A 23,581-nucleotide genomic window follows, 5' to 3' on the forward strand; every position below is an offset into this window, starting at 1 on the left:
AAATGGACAGACCAGAGTTATAGCCCATTCAGAATTATTTAATTTCTTTACAGAACCTCCTTTGTATGGCAGGAGGTTGGAGCAGTTGCATACTGGAGTTCAAAATCAAAATTCAGAAAACCAGTATACATAACTTTAAAACATTTCCGATTTTCCTAATCTTCTCAGATATATCCAGTAGGGAGTTTCAGTTGTTGCAACACCTTCATTCAGACGATAATTCTATCAACTCTTTCTTCACCATTTTCTTCTGAAGTTGCATTTCTCACTTTAACACATTCTTATTGTCATTGCATGTTCTGTGAGTGCACAAAAGAATGTCCGACAGACAAATTAAATACTTGTCTTTATTTTAACAAGACTTTTTTTTCCTCAATATTTTTTTTTACATTTTAGTATCTATCTTCTTTCAATCGCTCCCCTTCAAACAGGATTTGGTAAGGTTTTCAGTGATTTGTTAAGGCTTCTTTCAAAGAATCTAACATTACAAAATGGCTGTTCAGTATTTACAAGGATTTATCCAGTTGCTTGAAAAACCAGAGATGGCCAAAACCAGCCCTCATGTGCCCAAAAGACATCAATCCATCTCAAGTCTCACTTACTGGATTAAAATCATTATTTGGATCTGAAATTAAATCCCTTGTTATTCCAGGTATTTGACACCTGCCATTTAATCTTTAGAATACCCACTTAATCTTTACAAGAGCCCGGCCTTAAGAGCCGGAGCTCCCATCGCTTCCTCTTAGCGATTTTTCCTGGCGCGTGTGACGGCGATGGGAATATTACACGAGGTAAGGAGAAGTGGGGGCTGTTTTCCACCACGTCGGAATCTGTACACTGATCTGTGAACGGCACACTCAAAAACTCTCCCCCCAGCTCAGTTTCCTCAAGCACACAAAAACGTTCATTTACCCTCATTCATAAACGCCGGGGGCAGAACAAACAAACATGGCAACCGCACGGGCTGTGCGATTCGGTTTCATTTCCGCCATTTCTCACACTTTACGCTCACACCAGGACGTTGCATGGAATATCACACACAGTTACCCTCCATCTGGCGATTTGTCAGGTTTGTCACATACTTAGTGAATCCAGTTTTTCCATTTTCTGCAGAAGACGCTGGCTATTTCTCATTGAACTGCGCCCCTGTGGTTACCAGTCCAGGGACTGGCCCAGTTAAAACGCAAAACTGATTCTGACATCTACTCAATCTCAAAGCAGAGTGTCAGCTCTGCTTGAGGAAATCACCCCCAGCTTTATAGTAGCTGTTATTAATGATCCCTGGAAATGTACCTTCAATGGGGAGTTGGCCAGACCTGGTCAAACACCCAGTTCAGTCAGTCTACATCATCACCTTACAAAAAAAAAAGTCCTTGACATACAATACAATCTGTTTTACATAATGTAATGTCATTTAAAAAACATAAAACATCAAGTTATTATAAAAACTAGTTAATTCTTCAAAGACCATTAAAATGCCTTTTTCCCCCTCATCTGCAACTGTGTATGTAAATATATATTTTATTTGTAACAATTCTGTGTTGTTCAGATAGCTATAGAAGCTATTTTCGTGTGTGTATTTGTAAGTGACTTACCAAAAAATGAACATGCAATTAAATAATTTACTGTACATGACCGAGACAATGTCAAATGTAAGGCAATTAATAGAATCTGGAGATGGCAAAGGCTCGAGTTTGGTGCAGGAAAAAAGTTAGTATCAACTGAAATATTGATTCGGCTGATTTTCTGCTAAAAATATTTGTCAATGATCAAATGGCTAAAGAATTAAATAATAAAAATCAACTATGGTCAACAATCACATTGGCCATTGTAAGCATATGGGACATCTGCAGGCACTTTACAGGATGTATGCTTTTGAAAGGTCAAGACCAGTCTCTTCTCCCACCACTTAAGTAGCAGACGGTGCCCCTAAATTACGGAGTTACAAGAATGGAACATGGTTGCAACGTTGGGTACACTGCTGCCTCTACAGGCACTCAGGTGACTGAACCAATGAACTAAGAGGGATACAGAATAGTGGAAATACACGGAAATGACACATTCAAAGAAATTGTCAGTCTAGGTACACAGATGCAGGTTTTGGGGTGCAAACAAACACTTCAGTCTTCCTTTTGGAACTAGAGATAAAATTAACTTAAGTACCATATATGAAAGTAAAATTCCTTCCACATAAAAGATTTGAATTTGACCACCCTCCAATTCCATTTGGGTGGTTATTCCGAGCCATAAAATCTCACATTCTGCACATTCACACTTTAAAATCCACACCACCTCTCGGTCGGGTCACCTGTCAGTCTCATCAGATACTCTGTGGGGCTTAACTGCTCTAGTGTGATAGGATGGGATGGACTGTGTAGAGTCTGTACACTTCCACGTTCTGGACTCCCTTGCCGTTGGGGTTTGCTTCTTCAGGGCTTGTTTTGAGGGCTGGTTTTTCCCTCTTCAACAACATTCAATGTACAGAGAGAAGTCCCAGCCATTTCTGATGGTCACATTCCACATTCGACCTGTGCGCAACACTACTGGACATTTCTCTCTTGTGTACCGCCCATCGGCCAGCCCAAACACTTCCCATCTGCAGGAAGTTTATTAAGTGTAGATCCAAAAGTCAGCATTCACTCCTACGTATGCACATGCTCTTGTGCACTGTTCTTTCATTACTCCCAATGCAAAGCCTTCACACTTAACCCAAACCCCTTGCCATTACCATCCTATCACCCTCTTATTGGCCATCCGTTTGTATCTTTCCAATTCCCCACCCCCCACCAAAAGCTTCAACCTAGCAAAGAGGCAACAATTCACCTTTCTTAAATTTATAGTCGCTTTGCGCTTAAGCTCCATCTGCACCTATCAGCACTTGACATCCACCATTTCTAAGCCACACCAAATTGGTTTTCGTTGAACAAAGATCCCTTATGCCCCCCTGACACTGAACCCCAGAATCTATTTTTCCCACCCCCTTTGGGATACACACGTACACCTGTGTACAGATGCACGATTGTGCATTTCTGACCTGACGCATGTTAAACAAGGCCTGATCCATTGTATACATATAATTTCCAACTTGGAATTTTTTATATCCAGAGCACTTTCTCTTTCAATGTGAGCAGAGAATTCCATCCCCTAGTCAGATTAAATGATCAAACCAATAGCCTCATGCACACAAATCCATGATAATCAAACAGGGTTAAAACAAACTTAAGAGGTGTTGTCACTCCAATTAAATACTCTAATTCCTAACTGAAAACTTCTGTAAAATTGGAAATTGGTTTACATTACACTGAAATGTCAGAGGATACATTGTGGTTTAGAAAAGGAATGCATACGTCTTCTCCCTCTCTCTCTTACACACACACACACACACACACACACACACACACACACGATGGCCACGTGCATCTTTAGAAAATAAGACAAAGGCACACTGAATTAAAACAGACGCCGTCAATCATATGGGGGAAACCAATTAAGAAAAGTCTGCGAGAGGGTGACTTTAAAAGTAGGGAATTCAGATCCCATTGGCGTACAATGTCCATTCACAAAAGGAAAAAAAAAAAACTAGAAGGGTGAAAGGAATAAAAGGTGAACAGCTCAAAATTCATCCCCAGATGGCAGACGAAGGTCCTGAAGGCAGTCAAATGTCCTCGCTGACGGTGTCCTCCTCTTCCTCTCTCTCTCTCTCTCTCTCGCTCTTGCGGTCTATCTCCAGAAGGGTAAGAGCAGAGCCAGGGCCACGCCCGCCAGCGCCAGGGCCCCGCTGCCCCGTCTTTCCAGGCCCGCGGCGTTCCCGTCCTCCACCGTCTTCACCTCCTTCACGCGGGGCGCGACGGGCTTGCGGGGCGTGGCCGTGGAGAAGTAGATGTCCCGGTTGTCCTCGCAGGAGGGAGAGTCGCACCCGCTGCCGCTCTCCTCCCCGCTGCCCTCGTCCTCGTCTGGAGACAGAACAACTCGGTCAACCCAACAATCCATTCCAGCACTGACGTTTCATTCGTATCAATCTATCAATGAAGTCCAGGACCGACGTTTCATTTGTATCAGTTAAAACCTTCCGTTTTTCATGGTGCGCCCTGTGTGCGTTTGTGTCTCCGTGTTAGCTTTTTAATGTCATCGATGCATTCACCACTTTAGCTACAGGTTCTCATTGTCATGCAAATAAAGCACTCAAATTTGAATTGAAGGCCTGTAGCGTAGTGGATAAGGTAAACATAACCTTAACCCTGCATTCCTCCAGGGGAGGATGGTCTCCTGCTTAGTCTAATCAACTGTAAGTTGCTTTGGATAAAAGCATCAGCCAAATGTAATGTAATACATTGAGAGATGGGGAGAGCAATAAATAAGGGGAAACATTTCCGACTGCAGAAGTGCGAAAGGGCGGATTGGGGACGCAGATGATAATGTCACTGTGGAGCCCCGCCCTCTTCTTACCATTCTCAACAGTGATGTCATTGCCGCTGTGGGCCGCCTTCAGTCGGCTGGTCATCTCCTTCAACACCGCAATCTGGCGGCGAATCATCACGTCCGGCTTTGTGACGTCCACTTCCACGTCGGGATTCGACGCCTGATTGGCCAAGCCGTTGCCCATGACGGCAGACTCGTACCTGAGAAAAGTCAGGAGCCAAGCATTCATGACGGGTCTCAGTCATGAATTTCACACTATTTTTGTAAAATGCCAAAATGCCAACTTTTCAGTACTTTGGAGTAAAAAAAGAAATACATTTAGAAGCAAAATGCAATTGAAACGGATAAACATGGCAAAAGGAGACATAATAGAATCAGAATGAAAGTTAACTTTTTTTATACAGGTGAGAAGATTCTGCCTAGGATGTAAAGAAAATCCAGCACTTAGAAAACAATCTTGAAAACGCCCAACAATGGCTCCATGGACCCCCACTCACCTGCTCTTGGCAGTGCCATTCCAGCACTCGTCCCCTGGTGCCACCTTCTCCCCGACACACACGTTCTCCGGCAGAGTGGACCAGAACTTCTTTGCCTGCTTCAGCTTCTTCTTCACGTCCGTCACCTGGAGGCCCGAAAATGGAGTGAAGAGGCGGAAAAAGAACAGAGGGGAAAATTGATTCATATTTGTATGCTAATTTTCATTAGTTTCATTAATTTTCCTTACAGTCATGTTCTTGAAACAAATGGTTATCAAAATAAGTAACATTGGAATGCCATACACAATCTGCAAATGCAGATTATTTCCATATTTGAGAGAGGCCACAACACAACAACACCCCCTGGTGGACAGCTCAGCAACTAACACAAGAGTGGCAAAGTCCAGTCCTGGAGGGCCACAGTGTCTGCTGGTATTTGTGGTTTCCTTTCAATCAGCCAATTAAGGCATTAAGAACAAGGTGTGTGGACTGCAATGCAATGCAATAACTGCTGTAAAACATACAGTACAATGTACAAAATGTTTTTTCTTACATATATTTTACTGGTATGTGTCACTTATTGAGTGGCTAAAAATTCCAGATGGATGGATACTTAAAAATGTGTTAAAAGCGATGGTACATATGGTTCATTCATTTGGTACTAATGAGACTGAACCGGATTAATGGCCATAATGTCTGTCCAGTACACTTGCTTGCACGCCTAACTGTACTGTATATGCCTGGGTCTACTCCAGCAACACAAACCTGCTTTGGAGACCAGAGCAGAATTCATGTATTAACTGAGCCATGCGTGAAAGGAGGCGGTCTTGGTGGCGTTCTCTTACCAGCCTGTCGAGACTGGTCCCGGCCGCAGTGGTGGGCCAGGCGTCAGGGGTATACGGGCGGAAGCGGCCAGGGAAGCTCCCGTCTTTGATGGACCGGCTGGCCCGCGGGACCGTGGCCAGCTTGGGCTGACCGCAACCTTGGAACACCTGGGTGAGGAGGGCACAGATGTTAGGCCAGAGAAAGGGCACAGGATGCTGACCTTGTGAGGCCTTCACTCTCTCACCCCCGGCGTGCATGGTCACTCACACGTGCAGGCACACACACAAGCATACACTCGGACAACGGTGCACACACTCACGCAGGCACCAATGCACACAAAGGCACATAAGGTATGTTTGAAACTGGAATACAGCAGGCTTGTAGCCCATTGGCCAGTGTTCAGAGACAGGGGAGCCGGGTCATTCCGAGTCCTTCACCCCAGTTTAGAGGACAGCTGGCAGCACAATCCTGCCTGACCGCTCAACCATTCAGCGACACACAGACAGGAGCAGACGCTCGGCACAATTCCACAAGGACAGACGTTAAAAGCCTGGACGGGCTGCAATTGGGCTATATAACTGGTTATGGGTATGCACTTTGTTGTACGTCGCTCTGGATAAGAGCGTCTGCCAAATGCCATTAATGTAATGTAATGTAATGTAATTTTTAGTCTACGAATGACTGTGAACCCTGTCTAGTAGTGTGACCAAAGTGTTCACCCTCTCAGAGCACTACAGTCTAGAATTGGCTTGTGTTTGCACACACTCAAACAATTTAAAACTATATTTAGCCATTAAATACAGCCATCACAGTTAAAATGGACATACCCTATGAAATCACATCACATGAGCACACTCACAGACACAGACACAAACTCACCTTCTGTGAGACCTGCATGCTGTTCTCCTGCATGTTCATGATGGCGTCAGAGAGCTTCACATCGATGGGGTCCATAACAGACTCGAAATTAAACGGGCCGTCCAATCTCTCTGCCAGGCTCAACATGGCCTCTGAGAGCGAGGAATTAAAAGGACAAAGTAGGAGAAAAGGTGAAAGAAAAGGGTTTTATTACAAGGTTTAAAGACACTTCTCACATCTGTGAAGAGGCAGGTACGTTTAGTGTGCATGACCACCGCGTCCTCCCCCCAGGTTTACACTACATAAACAAACATTAAACACGCCTCGCTTTCACAAGCCCGGCTCCCTGCCGTCAGGAATGCTCACTGCTCAAACTCAATTGGGTTAATTTAAACTGACCTCCTAATCATCCCCATCTTTTTTGTTCTAAATAACACCTCTCTTCTCCGGAGGCAGTGGTGTGTGGTGAAGCGTTCTTGCACAAAATGTTGTGCGTCACCCGCGTGGGTGCTCCACACCGCCTAACCCCTCGCTAAAACACTTAGTGATTTCTGAAATGACCGCCCAAAAAAATAAAATACAATCTGTTACACCTCTATGCCACAAGGGGGTGCGCCAAGCCAGTCCTCCACTGTCGGGACCGTGCTGTGTGCGAGGCCTGTAAAACAGCCAGGGGTTTTAACAAGACGCACCAATTAAAGTGCTACAAAGAGCCCCTGTGGAGAAGCCACACTGAGAGCCAAACTGCGCTCAAAGGAGTGTCCCTTCCCCTGGTCGTCTCCACTTCCTCACAGGCCGGCCCGCTGCAAACACAAACCGCACTGCAGCAGGGCCCACGTCCCCCGCTCCGAGGGATTCTTCTACCTCCAGCGACATCTGCGCGTCGTCTCTGCGCTAAACCCTCCAAACCAAGGGGCCTTCGCACCCTAATCCGGCAAACCCAAAGCGTGGGGCTGCTGTTTGTGGCATATAAACCCTTTACGCCATTGCTCCAAGAGAAGCCTTAATTAAAACGACCGCAACGACCGAGATTTTAAGACCCTAAGTGAATGTGCCATTAAACAGGCGCAGAACATGTCCAACATTATGGTTCTGCGGGAACAGGCCTTCCTTACATCCAGTCGACCGTTTCCTGTTTGTAGGCCTGTTGTTTAACGTTCCGGAAAGTACTCTGGTCTGTTAGAATTCTTTGCAATATAACAGCATCTGCTCCTGGAAACCGCCCGCTCCCCCACTTCCTCTCACCCAGGAAGTTGTTCCACTCTGAGTCCAGGTCGGCCTGGTTGGCCAGGCAGCCGCGCAGCACGTTCAGGCAGTAGTTCAGGCAGGGCTTCAGGGCCACCTGCCCGGAGCAGTAGGGGCAGTACAGCATCTTCATGGCGGCCCGCTCACAGGCGGGAGAGGCCCTCACCTGTGGGAGAAAGGGGCCGTTACCACGGTGACCACACCCCGCACAGACACTGGCCGAAAGGAACCGTAGTCCGGAAAAACAGCCATCTCCTCAGTCCCACAACGGAGATAGCTAAACTGCATAAAAAAAGCATCACAGGCAATGCGGGCACTCCTAAATGTTTATGCTGCAGTCTGGGGAGCACTCCCTCCACAGTCTTTTGCGAGAACTTAAGAGTACTTTCACAGATACTTCTAGAATAACAATGGGTTTGTTTATTTATTTATTTATTACTGCTTGCGTAACCATGTAATGCTAATGGGTTGTGTTGCACCTCACACGCCAAAAGTGGCCCTTATCAGGCATTTTTGACGCACACACGAGAGACCCTGATCTCTGACCCGCAAAAAAAAAAAAAAAAAAAAACAGGTCTACAGGTAGGTCAACAAGGAGGCTTCCATTTTGTTCCCAAAATGACTACCCTGTAGGAATTCCCACACCTGGTTAAACAAGAGATACAACCAGGGAGAGGCCAGTGGTGTGCGTTTTCATTATTACAGCTGTTCACTTCACATCGCTTTCTCAGCCAACGTACACAGTGAATCAGCACTTCAGCGCATGAGCAAAGCCTAAATGAGTCAAGAGTATTTTTGGTTCAAGGTTTAGGCCTATGGGTTCAGTGTTTTTCAACCAGCTGATGTCCTATGAGGCATGACTAAGATGCGCTGCAGCCAAACACCTAGCCTTAGCAGTTACTCGGTCAGGCAGCCTGGGTATGACTCAGAGAACGTCTCTGGTTATTTGACATGGACGGGGGGAGTTACAAATATAGACAAGCATGAGTTTCAGGCGCTGGTGTACTTACAATGTAGACTGGGCAAAAACAAACCCTTCACTCCCTTATTTTACAGGCACGGAGGCGTCTACATCCACAGTGGCACTAATTTGATCGCAATTCTGCCCTCTCTTGTTCCAAACTTTTTTGTTAAAAGTTATTTTAACCAAAAGTGTACCCAAAATAATGAATTTGTATTGGTACAGTATGTTAATTGGCTATACAAGAAAGCAATGGTCATCGCAGCTTGGTAGCAAGAACAAATTCTAAAAGTAGCTCATATAGTGCAGTCTGTCATTATTTGGACAATGGTAACATTTATGTCCGTTTGGCCTTGTACTCCAGCACACTAGATCTGAAATGAAACAATGAATATGAGGTTAAAGTGCAGACCTATTTTCTATCCATATTGGGCAATCCATGTAGGAATTACACACTTTTTAAAAAATACAAAGTCCCCCCATTTAAGGGGACCAAAAGTAATTGGACAGTTTGCTTCTCAGCCGTTTGCGATTAATCGGGTGTATTCATGACCTTTCAGTATCTAGTCTTCATTCTAGCATTTTGTTTGCCTTTGGGGTCTTATTGCAGTTGTCAACATGAAGACCAGAGTTGTGCCAATAACAGTCAAGGAAGCCATTCTGACGCTGAGAAACAGTAATAAAATAAAACTGGCCGGAGCGGCTCTCTCACCGTGGAGACCTTGTCCACCACCTCGGGCAGCAGCTCCAGGCCGCGGGTGAAGGTGCGGGCCGCCACGAAGGCGCGCGTCAGCTGCAGCCGGAGCTTCCGCGGCACGTCGCCGAAGGGCTTCAGCTCCTCCGTGTGCCGGCTCACGCAGTCCATGTAGGACTCGGGGAACTCGTACTGCACGTTGACCAGCTTGAACATGCGCTCCAGGAGCTCGGCCCAGAACTCGGCCAGCATGCCGTCCAGGCTGACGGCGGCGCTGCCCGAGGCGTAGTATCGCCGCAGCTCCTGGAAGAAGCGCTGGAACAGCTCGGCGTTCTGCACGTACATCATGCCGTAGGTGCGCACGAACATGTCGTGCAGGGAGCGCTCCGCGTTGTCCAGCAGCTCGCGGAAGAACTCTGCGGGCGGGAGAGAGGCGGCAAACGACTTATTGTTTTTCTTATGCGAACATGCAGGTTTATCAGCTGCTGTGATACAGTTTAACACTTTCAGTCCCAAGAGTGCCATTTCACATTCTCCACCTTATACCTTCTCAACCAATCATAATGACTGCTATACTATTGTTTTGAGCCCCTATTAAAACCTTACTAAATGCTCTTAACTTTCTAAATTTTCAAACCCCTTGGGATTTGGCTGGAGCCACTCCATATTGGGCTTGGGACTTAAACGGTTTAGCAAATACTGCACTCTCTGAATATTAATTTGGAAAAGGTTCAAGTTTAAGGGCTTAAAGTCTGTAACAGCAAGAGAAACAACTTGATTAGCGATGAGCAGTTTCAGGGTAGAAGTTAATCTCTGCATCTCGCTGGGCTTGGGCTGCTCGTTAAAAAAGAAAAGAAAAAAAAAAAAAGAATGCAGGTTTGGATTAAGATCTGTCAAGCAAATTAATTCCAATGTTGAATGTATTCAACGTGACGCAATGTGAAATAGGATATTATTTAAAGTGTGAGAATTGCCAAATACTGCAGCTAGAATAAAAACCACCAGACGGCCGGAGGTTCAGATGGCACAGTTGCACCACTTTAAATGCATTCTGATTGCGCAAACGACACTAAACAGAGAACACAAAGAACTTCACAAACAACGGCTTCCTTTGTCAGAAGGGAATAGGTTTAATACCTAAACACACTACATATGAACTATTTGGCAATACAGGTAGAAACATGTCACTTTGAGGCAACTGAAGAGAGAAAGAGATTTAAGGTTCTCTCAATGCACTGGCCATGTGTGTTAAACGCTCCTGAAATACTGCGGTACTGCGGCCAATAAGGCTTGAACTGGAACGTGGGCAGCCAGTAACGCATTTAACAGATTTCTGAACAAACACGCATGCTCCACTGAAAAAGTGAAACTGTCCAGAAGACCGAATGGTGCAATTTGTACAGAAATTAGAGGCTAAGGCTTGGAAAGAGGCAAGAATGCTGGAGATGGACGAGGGGGAGAGGAGAAGGAGGAGAAGGAGGAGGATGAAGAGAGATGGCCCTTGTTCTTATTTAGACTGTGGGAGCAGCTGAGCCTGCTCCTTAGTCCAGACTGGCGTTAAGAAGTAATGACTACCAACAGACCGGTTCAGGCACACCGCCATCAATGGCATTTTTCTGTCACATTCCATTCTCTTTTCTCTCCCTCTCAGCCTCTCTGTCTGTCCTTCAGCGACATTTTCAATAGGATTACTGAATAATGCAGCCCCCCCCCCCCCCTAAAAAATGACCTGTACCCCCCCTAAAGCCCCTTCCCCATCACTCCCTCTCCCTCGCTTTCCCCCTTTCAGATCATCAGTTCCTTCAGAAGGAACAATGACCTACTTCATCCTGAGGAATGCTATCCACCAACCAGCCACCCCCCACCCCCCCGACTCCCTCTACAGACCCCAACCGTTCCCCACCTCTCACTTCCATAATCTGTACAAAATGAGAATACCTCTCTAACTCTCACTCTCTCTTTTTCTCTCGCTCTCCCTCTCTACCTCTCTCTCTCTCCCCGACAGGACGCAGAACTTTACGGACAAAAACGCACAACGCGTTTCGGCTGGAAAGTTCAGCTCTCTGCGGACACCCCGTCCTTTCCGTTTCCGTGCGGAACATGTTCACACTGAGAATTACTCCTAGTTTCTCACCTCCCTGGCGCTTTAGAGATCAAGTGCTCCCCCCGAAAACCGCAGGTGCTACCCCTTTGCTCTGCCACGGGATATTCGGCGCACACTCCCCTGACCGAATTAGTTGCCCAGAGGGTGGCGGAATATTCCATCAATCAAAACGGAGCATCAACAAAAGGACAGGGCATTCGAAAACCGCAGTCATTACTGTTAAACAATGCCGACAGTTAACAAATCTATGCACGCCATAATTAGTCGCATACATCAGCATTCAAATGCGGGCGCGCATTCTTTCTCGGTGAGCTGCCATGCAGGCCCTGACAAAGTCTGTCACTTCCACTTCAGACAGACACACACAAGGCCAAGAAAGGAGGGGGGAGGCGGGGGCTTCTGGTGGGTTAAGTTTTTTTTTTTTTACTTCACCCCCCTCCCACTGTGTTACCAAGGGTACCGGAAACACTGCGGCCTCTCCTTTTACCTCCCAGCCCCCTGCCCTCGCTCACAGACTGGAGCGAGGGCACCAAGCAGCACGGTCCATTGAGAGAGATTAAAACAAAAGACTTCTGCAGACCCCCGCTACCACTCTCCCCCCCCCACCCCGCACACACACCCTCCCCTGTCAGAACGGCTCCGCTGCCGCAAGGTTAAAGTCAGCGTTCGCAGGGGGAGGAGGCGGCAGTGGGGGGTTGTGGGATTTGGAGTTGGGGGGGGGGGGGGTTGCTTCACATGGCAGAGCTAAATCCCCCTGTGGGGTGGCTGGTCTGGGTCAGCCTTCGCCATCAACAGAGCATGTAGCCCCAGCAGCATCCAGGGACTTTCACTGTCGGCTCCACGGACTCCTTCTGCCCCCTGAGCCTCTCTGTACTGGCACCATACGTCCCCCATACACCCTCACCACAGAGATAAAACCACACTGACTTTCCAAGTGCACACCAAAAACTCACCCTCAGCTCACAGCACACACGATATGATACGAAAACCGTCACCCCAGCAGCGTTTACGTACAGCCTTTTGTCTAATAGTTTGCGGAAAACGTCTTAAAACGGGCACAGACTCCTCCTGTATTTCTCACATATCTGAAATTACCTCAGAGTCCTAAACAGGGCAATTTTAGCAAAGGGAGGTACTCCGGGTCAGCAGCCTTTACACCCAGGAGAAGGAACGGTCAAGGCTGCAATCTTAAAAATGTTTACAAACCGCGTTCGGAATTGCGCCCCAAAAGAAGAAAGACCGGCTGCGGGCTGGCTGAGTAATGGGGGTGCATTATCGACGGCGACGTTTTAAAATGTCCGCACAAGGACCGGGGAAGTCCCAGCGCTGCAGAGTGTCTGTATCACACCTGGACAGGAAGACGGAATGTGCCGGGGAAACGGCTCCACATCAGGCCGGGAGTCCCAGCTCTCACACGGCGTGGGAGGGGGGGGGTCCCTCCCCAGAGGAGCGGCTGTCTAACCCAAATTGGGGAGTAGAAAAAGGGGGAAAGTAATTGCTACAGAAAAGGGAAACTGCATTCCCCGCTGTAAGCGGTAATGTCGCAGCTGCTGATAAACTCAGAGCGGGCTGGGGAACATGAAGTCAGGCTTACACAAGGCCCTCGCTCAGTCATTAAAGCGGTCTCCCCTCCCCTCTCCCGCCCGCTTTCCAGGAGTCAGCCAATTTTGCGGGCGGGCTAGCTCCTCCCGAACGGGTTCCCATAAAAATGACTGCTGCTCGGTAGTATGCGGAGAGAATGTGTGTGAAAGGTTAGTGACGGAGCGGGAGAATGGTGCGTTTTGTAGGGAGATAAAAAGCTCCGGGCAGCTGGGCCGGGGTGTCACGCTCCTGCTCGGAGTCGCTGGTGAGGCGCAGCGGCAGGAATCCCCCCCCCTCGCCTCCCCCCGCCTCCCTTTTCTCCGCACATCCCTCAGAAGGAGCGTGCGTCCACCCGCCTCTCTGCCCCTGTGCGTCTCTTCACCGCACAGAAGAGCCACGTGCCCCCAAACTGCCCATGTCTCTCAGTCCTGTCCCAGACCACCATCACCCCCTCATCCATATTCACACCAATTTTACCCTCTCCTCCCTCAGATCCTGCTACTCCAGTCACTGGGGCAACAAAACTGGAAACACGCATTTAATTTTTTTACAAATTTTTTTTCATTCATATACATATTTTTTAATTGAAATTAAAGTTTACTGTTCCAGTCACAACAGAAATACATATATTATTTGGTCAAAATTGGAGCATAGGCACACAAGAAGCAGTGTCCTTTCATGCCGCTGACGCAGACTGTAATTATTGTCCTTTAATCAACTTTGTGATGCCACCGGTGGTTTACTGGATTCCAAGCGGAGTTTGATAATCAAATTAAATGCAGCCTACAGTGGATTTACAGCTGCAGGGTTAATTTCATTTTTAATGGACTGGAAATCACGCAGGACTACAAAGTTTGTGCCAAGGATAGCCAAGTACAAAGAACAACGCCTCACATTTTGAAAGGCGAGTCGTTAAGTTAGTAATTAAGTAAATAAATAAGTACATAAAAACAGGGTCTTCAAAAAGGTGCCATTCTGCCCCTTTTCCACCTCCAGGGGTCTACATAACACATGGCTACTGTGGTCAATATCAATATTTGAGAAATGCAATGATGCCAGTAGCACTACTGATTCATAAACCAGGCCAGATCAAACCAGCTTATCCTCAAGTGTAAAACGTCATTAATGAAATACAGAAATGAATCTACCAAAGTATGCTTAAAAAGGGGACAATATTCTGTCCAAACACCAGTTTGAGAACCACTGTGTTATGATGTCATATACAGGCATATACAAGTTTCACAGACTGGTAATAAAGGAATTGATGGTGATGCTTATCCACCCATCAGCCACCTGGGAAATGAAGGAAGCTGTTATGCAGGAGGGACTACAGACAGGCAGCACGGAAATGACTTCCCAAGAAGGGGGAAAAGGATGAAAACCCATCATGAAATGGGGAGAGGAGGGGCTCACAGGCTAAAATGTGTGCAAGGCTCTCTTCTTCAGCTCTCCCTGACATGGAACACATCCTGAAATGATGCTGCTCTCCCTGCCATCTATTAAGTCAACCTGGCCCTGTGGTATGCACCCAAGCTCATAGAAATCAATGCATAAACGTTCTGTAAGCCAATCGCTTATCCAAACATCAAAAAATGCTTAATGTTATTAGTTATATGATAGCCTCCTCCAGCAAAAACGAAGCATTTCATAACGATTTTGTTCTAATATTTCTAGTTTCACGTATGTTTAGTTGACTAAAGTGTTGCTGCTCCCCTCTGGTGCTAACAAATGCTGCAGGGTGTGACATATTTTAATTATAATTTTTTTTTAAAGATATTTTTTAGGCCTTTTTCAGCTTTATTGGACAGTATATAGTATAGAGAGACAAGAAGAATGGGAGCGAGAGAGAGGGAAAGACATGCGATAAATGTCAGACGGTCGGATTCGAACTGCCGACGTCGCGGCTCGCAATGAGCATGCGGTCAGTGCTCTACAGGCTGCGCCCCTGAGACACCCCCATATTTTAATATTTAACTAATAAATACAAATAGCTTTAAATTAAAATAATAAAAAGAAAAAATATCTATCAAAATTCTTCAAAATGGGTCACCTGTGAAAGCCCAACACAGCTCTGTAGTGGAGCTCTGCAAGGGGTCCAGAGAGGGACAGTGATACCAGACCACACAAACATGTCTGCAGCCACATGCATCTCTGTGTGCGGCTGTGTGTGTATAGAGAAGCAATGGTGATGACAGAAGAATCAGACACCCAATTTGGTGTGGTAACAGCTTTAAACTGTAATGGGACACCCATTCTTGGCCACTAATGTCACCCCCTGGCCTCCCAGAGTGCCACACTGAAATGTACAGCTGTCGGCAAGAACACCATATTCCAAAATCAGCCACTTAAATTCATTAAGAACTGCAGGTCTTTGTTCAATCTTTTCCTAGATTTAAAGTTAAATGTGTAACATGGTGGTTGATTGTGCCACTTGCCAGTTGCCTTTAGGCAACTACAAAACAAATGTGCATAATTTTTGTTATTATTCAGTCAATTAAATGTATTTTGAAACTTATTTTTACCAAGCCTAAATTTCCAACTATAAAGGTTCACCCAAACTGTCTGGGCGTGGTAATGAGAACTGTCAATTAGCTATGATTGACAGACCGTGCTCCCACTTCCACACATTTTATGTTTGTTACTATAGCTACCTCCATGATACACGCTCATCTTGGGAGACTTTCACAATTTTCACCACATGTTGAAGTATTTCTGTCCGACACAGTGGTGTCTGTCAGGATGCCACCATCCAGAGAGCAAGAAATTGTCTACTGGACAGAGCTTTGTGAACGTGCTTTGTGAAGCATGGCAATCATATCATCCGTATGTCATGGCCTTCTCATCACCAGATCTGAACTCAAACGAGCTTTTATGAGTTTTGGAATGATCTAGCATTTTCCACTTCCCAACCAGCTAAGTGCGAGTCGATCGTTTTTTAACGGTGACACGGGGTGGCCCAAAACCACCTTAAGTGAGTTCACTCAGGCGTTTCACCATTTTGTTCAGTAACTGGATGTGCACAGATAAAAGAAATAGAAATCAAAGAAAAGCAAAAATGGCTGAAGTGGGAAAAATGGACCGATTTCATGACTCAACAGGCACATATCGTGACCGATGATAGATTTACACCCCTAGCACAAAGTCAAAAGCTTGTACTGTGAAGAAGCTTGAGCCTCATGTGCATCGGCTCACGCACATACGCAGTATGTTAGCATATGAGCGCTTGTGCATGGGTGTGGGTGTGTGTGTGCGAGTGTGTGTGTGTGTGTGTGTGTGTGTGTGTGAGCTTGTGTGCGTGTGTGTGTGTGTGTGTGTGTGTGAGCTTGTGTGCGTGTGTGCGTGTGTGTGTGTGTGTGTGTGTGTGTGTGTGTGTGTGTGTGAGCTTGTGTGAGGGCATGTGTGCATGCATGCGACAGTGCGCATGTCTGCGTGTGCTTGTGTGTTAGCTTGTGAGTGCGTGCGCACGACTGTGTACTTCTGTGTGTGTGTGTGTGTGTGTGTGTGTGTGTGTGTGTGTGTGTGTGGATATATGCATGAGTGTGTGTGTATATGTGTGTGTGTGTGTGTGTGTGTGTGTGTGAGAGAGTGTGCTTGAATGCATGCATCTGACTACGTCTGTGTGCGTGTGACTCACGGTCAAAGTGCTGGTGCCTCTGGGTGAAGGTGCTCTTCAGTGTGTTGCTCAGCTGGTTGACTGGGGCCTTCAGGTCAGTGCAGCTCTGCTCACTCAGCTTCTCCTCCATCTCCACCGTGCAGCAGGAGAAGCCCTGAGGACACACCTTCAGGTGGGCACCTACACGGGATGGAGGGGTCACAGGTCAACTCCATGGTGCAGAGAGGGGGGGGGTTCACGCATAAACAAATTGACAAATTCAGCTTATTCTGCTACTTCATTCTGGGCAAGGATGACTAACCAGCAGAGTCATGGGAGTAGGAAGATAACAACATTATCCTCTCACTACCATACAATCCATAAAGAAAACCTCTCCCTTTCCACCACTCTCAATGATACACTGGTGAAAGTTAGATCAGCACTTCAACCTCCAGAGAGATTTACAGCTATTCTATAAAGGCAACCCATAGGGAAAGCCCCGGCTGATAGAATAATGCCTCCCCCCAAATGAGCCCGCTTGCGATGTCAAATTAACACGGGCAGAATAAACTCTGAAGGCGGAATGCAGACCAGCGCCCAAAGTTGTGTTTATCTTTCTTTTAAACGCGGCCGTTGGAATCCTGGCAGAACAAGAGTTCTTTCAGCCCTCCGATTCCAACCGTCCGCTTGGCTCCGGGTGCCAGCGGTCCGGAGCTGGCCTGGGACACTCCGCAAGGAGGCATCTGCTACCCGAGAGGTCACCGGGCCTCAAATTCCCACAATACCGCTCTTCGGGGTATTTGTTGGTTGCCAAGGTTCGAAAGCGATGAAAGCCGCAAACAAAAGTGCGCCGTACAGTGCATACCTTCGCCGCAGTTGTCTCAATAAGGCGTATAGCCTCACACCAGGAGGCCCAATTAAAACTGTGCCAATTAAAGGGACCCCCTCTTTCGGGCATTAAATTAAATTCCTTTTTCGTAGCCCTCATGTGCCATACATTGCAATGCCTCGCAAATCTACCGATAATTGGCCACAGCATCACCAAAGTTTCGGCTGGCAGAATATCCCTCTTCTGAATTTCCCCTCCTCTGGTTCACTGAGTGATGGGTTGTTGTCATATGTGCCACTCGTGCAGGGTTCCTCTCTACAATAAGGTTACATGAATTGGCATGACCTAATGTAGTTGTTAACCAACTAATGACTCATATGTGCAGCTTTGTTTATGCATTTGTGCATCTCTTAATTCATGTTAACAACATTAGTTAAATCCTTTAACGGTTAATTAATTCTGTCCATCCTATCATTTAGTAATGTATAAATATTCCTGTAACCAATACATTAGTTAGCAGTTAATATATGAACTAATGAAAATGCAATTTCATGCTTAATTAATGTATTAAATCAATAAATTAATCTTAACTACATTAGTTAATGCCAATTCATGTACCCTTATTTTAAAGTGTGATCGTACGTTAACTTAGCTAGTAGACTACGAACTGAAAAGAAGTCTAGGCAAGCTACAAACAATTCAGAGAATGCGCATGGAACTTCTGCAATGAATTATAGTGCAGCATCATCGATACGACTGACCCCTTACAGAACACCCTGATTATAAAATGATATCATCTGTACATTACAGGCATTCATCATCATAAAGCAATCAGCTTCATCAGTGTGCACACAGGCAAGCACGCACACCCGCAGAACCTAGTTCAGCCCCGCCAAGTGCTACAAGTCCCAAAGACTGATGCTTTTATGGTTTGTTTATTTTTGCAATGCCCCCTTTCCCTCCATCAGCAAAAGGTGCAGAATTAAATAACCTCCAGGACCATGTCAGCTCCCCCACTCTTTCCATCCTGTGGAGTCTGAAAGGTCTGCTTTGTGCAATATTTCACCTTATGGAACACAAACTCAGGAGCCCCAGGTTTCTTTCACCCTATGGAACACAAACTCAGGAGCCCCAGGTTTCTCTCGGTCTCTCGGTACCCATCTTGCTCTCTCCCCATCTCCTGATGGCTCTTTTTTTGGCATTTCAATTTCATTATTTTATTATATTTTTGACTCATCTTTAGACCACAAGACAGAACCACATGCATACGTCTTTTAGTATACTGACTCACACACCCCAGAATAACTATGGGACGATGATATGAATCCAAAAATGGTTATGAATTACAAGACCGTTAACCCCACTGACGCTTTTCAGCCGTGCAGTATGACCCAAAACAAGACGATAAATAGATGGAAAAGCTAAATAAGATAAGATTCAAACAAATTCTTAGACCCACTGCACTTAAACCAAACGGACAAGAAATAAACAGTTTGGACATATTGGCAGCAAATTTGATCCATTTTCCAAAACAATTTAACCTGGAGTGAACCGTCAGTTGAAAGGGAGACTGGAACGGGCTGGTTTTAGTTTCACATGGTGCAACAGACTAAAGTCCCAAAGAGTACAGCCAAAAAGAGACTGGCATTGAGCTAAACCACAAAAAAAAACACAAGTTACATTAAAAAGAATTTGTTTCCACTTTTTGTAGATCTGTTTCTCTCAGTTTTGTAAGTTTTCAAATCCCCTTGCACTGCCACCTTTCCTAATACTACAGGGAAATTGTAACCAAGGAAAATTAAGATATTTCCTCTCCCAAAACAGTCCAACTCAACATTATTTTAATGATAGTGTAATTAGGGTGCCGTCTTGTGCTGTACCGGCCCACGATTGAAAAATCAAAGCATTTTCAGAATGATATTAGGGAATGGTCGTGGTTAATTCGTAACAATCATGGAAAGAGCGGTTGTCAGAGAAATCCAGCACCATACATAGACTGTGTTTATACCCTCAAATTCTGTGTTCTAAAACCAGGGATTGGCTAAGATTTAGTGTTTACAAAGCCAAGTGGTTTACAATGCAGCGAAACAAGCTGCTCCCACTACGTAATGCCAAAAAGAAGAAAATAAAAATGGATAGAGCTCACTAAAACGAGTAAATATGGGCGCACAATTCGGAAAGTGGCAAGTGGGTGAAGTTGAAGGCCACAGAGCTCCAATTGTTTCTGCTGGACAGAAGGGTCTACATTTCAACACTAATTTACCTGGATTTTCTACTTGCCAGCCAATTAAGCAAGTAATAAACTTAGCCACGAAAGTAGCTAGGTAGCTATTATTGATAACGTTACGTCATTCAGCAGCTAGTTCTGAGAATATCCATTCTTGTGGTAGGCAAAGTTAGGTAATCTTCTCTGTGGGCAGGGGCTCAGATTATAGATATGTTTTCACAACATTCTTTTCACACAAGTTGCCAGAAGCTTCAGTTTCGAAATGGAAATGTATCATATCATACAGTATTCCAATGAGATATGTTACACAGAAATCCAGAAGCTGTACTACTAAACTGTCCAGCTCACAGGAAAATGAATGCATCGTACAATGGGTTCTTTTCTCCTCTTTGGGCAGCTGACCTCAACCAAGGGGTTTGGAACCAGTCCTATCTAAAGAGTGAAAGGGCAAGGGTCAACAAACCAGCCCCATGTTCAACCTTATCTTCTATGGTTACCTTCCTACAATATCTAAACCCACCCCCCTTATTCCAGCAGAACTACATGATCATCTGGTATACAGGGATGGAAGGTAATGCCCAGTAAGTAACCATTTATTTCATGTGCGCTAAATTACATTGTGCTTTAGCTTTTAAAGCTCGGGCAGACATACACTCTCCCTACCGACTACACTCACACTGTGGGTAGCTAGCTTCCTCCGTGAACTTAAAAATAAGTCACTTCCCTCCTCTGTTTCCTTGAACCTCAAACCACTCTTGGTGAGGGCAGAGGCAGGTTGAAAATGCCTACTAGACAGAACCCAAATTAGACCACAACACCCACCCACCCTCCTCCATCCAGACACACACTCCCCTACCCCCCCTACCATCAGGGGTTAACAGCCACTCCTCTGAGAAAGGCTGTGTCCCTTGACCTCGCTGTCTCACAGCACTGAACACTGCCTCACTCCCACTGACTCTCTTGCTCACACACACACACACACACACACACACACACACACACACACACACACACACACACACACACACACACACACACACACACACACACACACACACACACACACACGCGTTGATTGTGTGTATGGCCACAGCATTACATTTTGGTCTCCTCTCTCCACAGCACTCTCTTCCAGACGTAATACCGATGAGGTTTGGCAAATTCTGGGTTTTGTTCATTGTGCTCAGTAAGGGCCGTCTTCCTGCCACCCTTCCAAAGAGTTTGCTGATATGTAGTAGTCACTTTATAGACTTGGTGACCGCAAGACACAACCAATCTCTGCAATTCTGGAGACTACTCCATCTCTACAACTTCACTCAGTTACATTGTCATTCCAGTGTCAGAGCAAATGAGACGCAGCATGACTTTGTGGGAGAGTGATAAAAAGCAGACTGGCTGCTCTTTGTCAGGACCTCTGATTTTCCTTCTGAAAGGAACCAGAGCAGTCCGGCTCTCCATCCGGTCTCAATCTCTTCCACACCCACTCCGCTATCTGTCAGCCATCCACCATCATCTGGGTGCAAAGCGTTTACTTGTACAGATCCGCTCATCCAAACAGTTTATGTTTTCTTGCCATTTTTCTCTAACCGTTCAGTCTTCCTCTCGACAGACAGCCAAGGAGCACTCACACGCGCACCCAGGTGCGCGCAAATAAGGTCAGAATCAGGGACACGGAAAGCAGACCTCACATCTTGTTTTCACACACTTGTGAGGACTCCTGTGAGAAAGTCATCTGGGATCAGGTGCCCATGCATTCACAAACAAGTTAACTGAGTGTATATGTATGCACCATGTGTGTATGCACTCCTGGCACTCGATAATATGCATCACAATATTCAGGCTCTAACAACTCGATGAGTTCAGGAAAGCCTTTATATAGCTTAACAAAAATTAAGAGCCAACATGGCCTTTAGGAATCATACAAGTGAGTACAAGCAGTACAATATGCTCTTTAATGGTTTAACTTGCGTTTAGTAGATCGCTATTGTTTTCCTTCATCTAGATATTTGTCATGGTGTCTTTGATGGGCATTATATATATCACACTGTTGCTGAACTGTTATAGGCAAATTTAGTGTGATGCAACATTTTAATTATTCGATTATCCTCTTCAACATGTTGCCCTAGCCTACTTTGCTGCGTTGGATGGTTTTCGTATTAATTAAATGATCAAATTATAAGCAAATTCTACAACCGCACTGCTGTAGGTTACCCACAAAAGCAATTAAGAATACAGAACACTCTGAAAAATGTTTTTACAAGCCTTCCTTAAGTTACGGTAATTATGAAGCCATAATGCAGAATAAAAAATAAAAAAGTTAACCAGTTAAGACGTTGGCCACTTCGGTCAAGTGTCGATTTTGGTTAACCGGTTAATTCAAATAACCACGCCCATTCCTAAACAGCACCCACAATAACAGACAGCTACCTCAAGCCACACCACAAACGCCACAAACACAATCTCTTCGCTCTTCAATCATTGGTTCTGGTTCATTACTGTGGCAGGGGAAGGGGGAGTTGTGAAACTTTATGTCTCTTCCCCTCTTCCTCTGTTCCTCTCATTAAGCATGAGGTTGTAAAGTGCACATGTTCCTGTGTGCATACATGTGCGTGCGTGTGCGTGTGTGTGTGTGTGTGTGTGTGCGCGTGTGTGTGTGCATATGGGTGTGTGTGGGTGTGCACGCATCTGCGTGCGTCCATCAGCTTAAACACTGACACCTACATAAACAGATATTTAAAACTTTAAAGATGGTGGTCGACTAACTTTCTGAAACCTCAAATAATTTAAAACCTAAATTATACCTTGGGACCAGTTTAACAATAAAGCAAGTCTAAGACCCAACTAATAACAAAAAGCATTGGTTAGCTCTTGGTTAATTACAGCATATTTACGTCTAACTTAAGTCACTTCTATCTGTCCCCCTGCCCCCATTTTGTGTCTCATGTTGTGGCATGCGTACGTGTTCATCTTCCCCAAAGCTACCACCCTCTCCCACCCCCCTTGCTTTCTTTCAGTTTTTTCATACCCCAAGGCTTTGCCTGTCTATCCAGGGCTAACAGCTCTCAGTCGTTTCCAGACTCCAGAATAGTCGTAAAAGCCGCTCTTTGAATTTTCACTTGCGCTGGGTGGCAACCCCACCCTCGTCTCCTGTTTCCCATGAGCCCCCAGTCACAGACTCTCAGGCTACTCTCGAAAAAAGAGCTCTTAGCCCAGCATGCTGAAAGGAGTGCAAAGACAGGACTGTCTGCACGTTTTAAGCACCGCACTATCTATACAAACACTGCCATTACTTTAGACTGCAACGTCTGCCTTTGGTTTCCAGCTAATGCAGTGCACATTGAGCTGTGCCATTCTAGTGACTATAAAAAAATGTCCCAAGCAGCCCAAAGTTCACTGTTAGCTTAACTCATCAGGAAACAGCTGCTTCTCTTTAAATAGGCCTCTCTGAAACATGTAGGTACACACGAGCCTTGGCGGTGCCATCCTCCTCACAACGTGTTAACTGAAGGTTCTGGTCACGGGATACCTCTATTAGAGGCTACTTCAATGGAGATGATTCGGAGGAACAATGGTATATCCCCACTGAGAGTGACCTGCACTCCCTATGAAATCTCTATGGAATCTTTATCTACTGGAATGTCAGGTTTACGAGTGATTTTGTTAAAGGCAGAATAAATTTGTGACAGTTAAAACCACTTCCACAAAATATTCCCAAAAGCTTTTTAGACAACACAACACATACATCAAACCTTTTCCCGCACATAAAAGCT

The 23,581-nt window shown here is 45.7% G+C and overlaps 1 protein-coding gene across 1 annotated transcript in view; it reads right to left on the minus strand.

Annotated features, from left to right (window-relative positions):
• Positions 1–333: 333 nt before the first annotated feature.
• LOC133133909 (glypican-4-like) overlaps positions 334–23,581 on the minus strand; it is a 40,844-nt gene continuing 17,596 nt past the window's right edge. Inside the window, exons 2-9 of the mRNA XM_061250197.1 lie at positions 16,798–16,956; positions 9,497–9,894; positions 7,824–7,989; positions 6,600–6,730; positions 5,741–5,887; positions 4,917–5,041; positions 4,447–4,619; positions 334–3,953 (exon numbers count right to left, since the gene is read on the minus strand). Coding sequence (XP_061106181.1) covers positions 3,721–3,953; positions 4,447–4,619; positions 4,917–5,041; positions 5,741–5,887; positions 6,600–6,730; positions 7,824–7,989; positions 9,497–9,894; positions 16,798–16,956 — 1,532 coding nt within the window. The 3' untranslated portion in view covers positions 334–3,720. The remainder of the gene's footprint in view (positions 3,954–4,446; positions 4,620–4,916; positions 5,042–5,740; positions 5,888–6,599; positions 6,731–7,823; positions 7,990–9,496; positions 9,895–16,797; positions 16,957–23,581) is intronic.

Source organism: Conger conger, chromosome 7 (assembly GCF_963514075.1).
Source record: "Conger conger chromosome 7, fConCon1.1, whole genome shotgun sequence".
Classification (NCBI taxonomy): domain Eukaryota; kingdom Metazoa; phylum Chordata; class Actinopteri; order Anguilliformes; family Congridae; genus Conger; species Conger conger.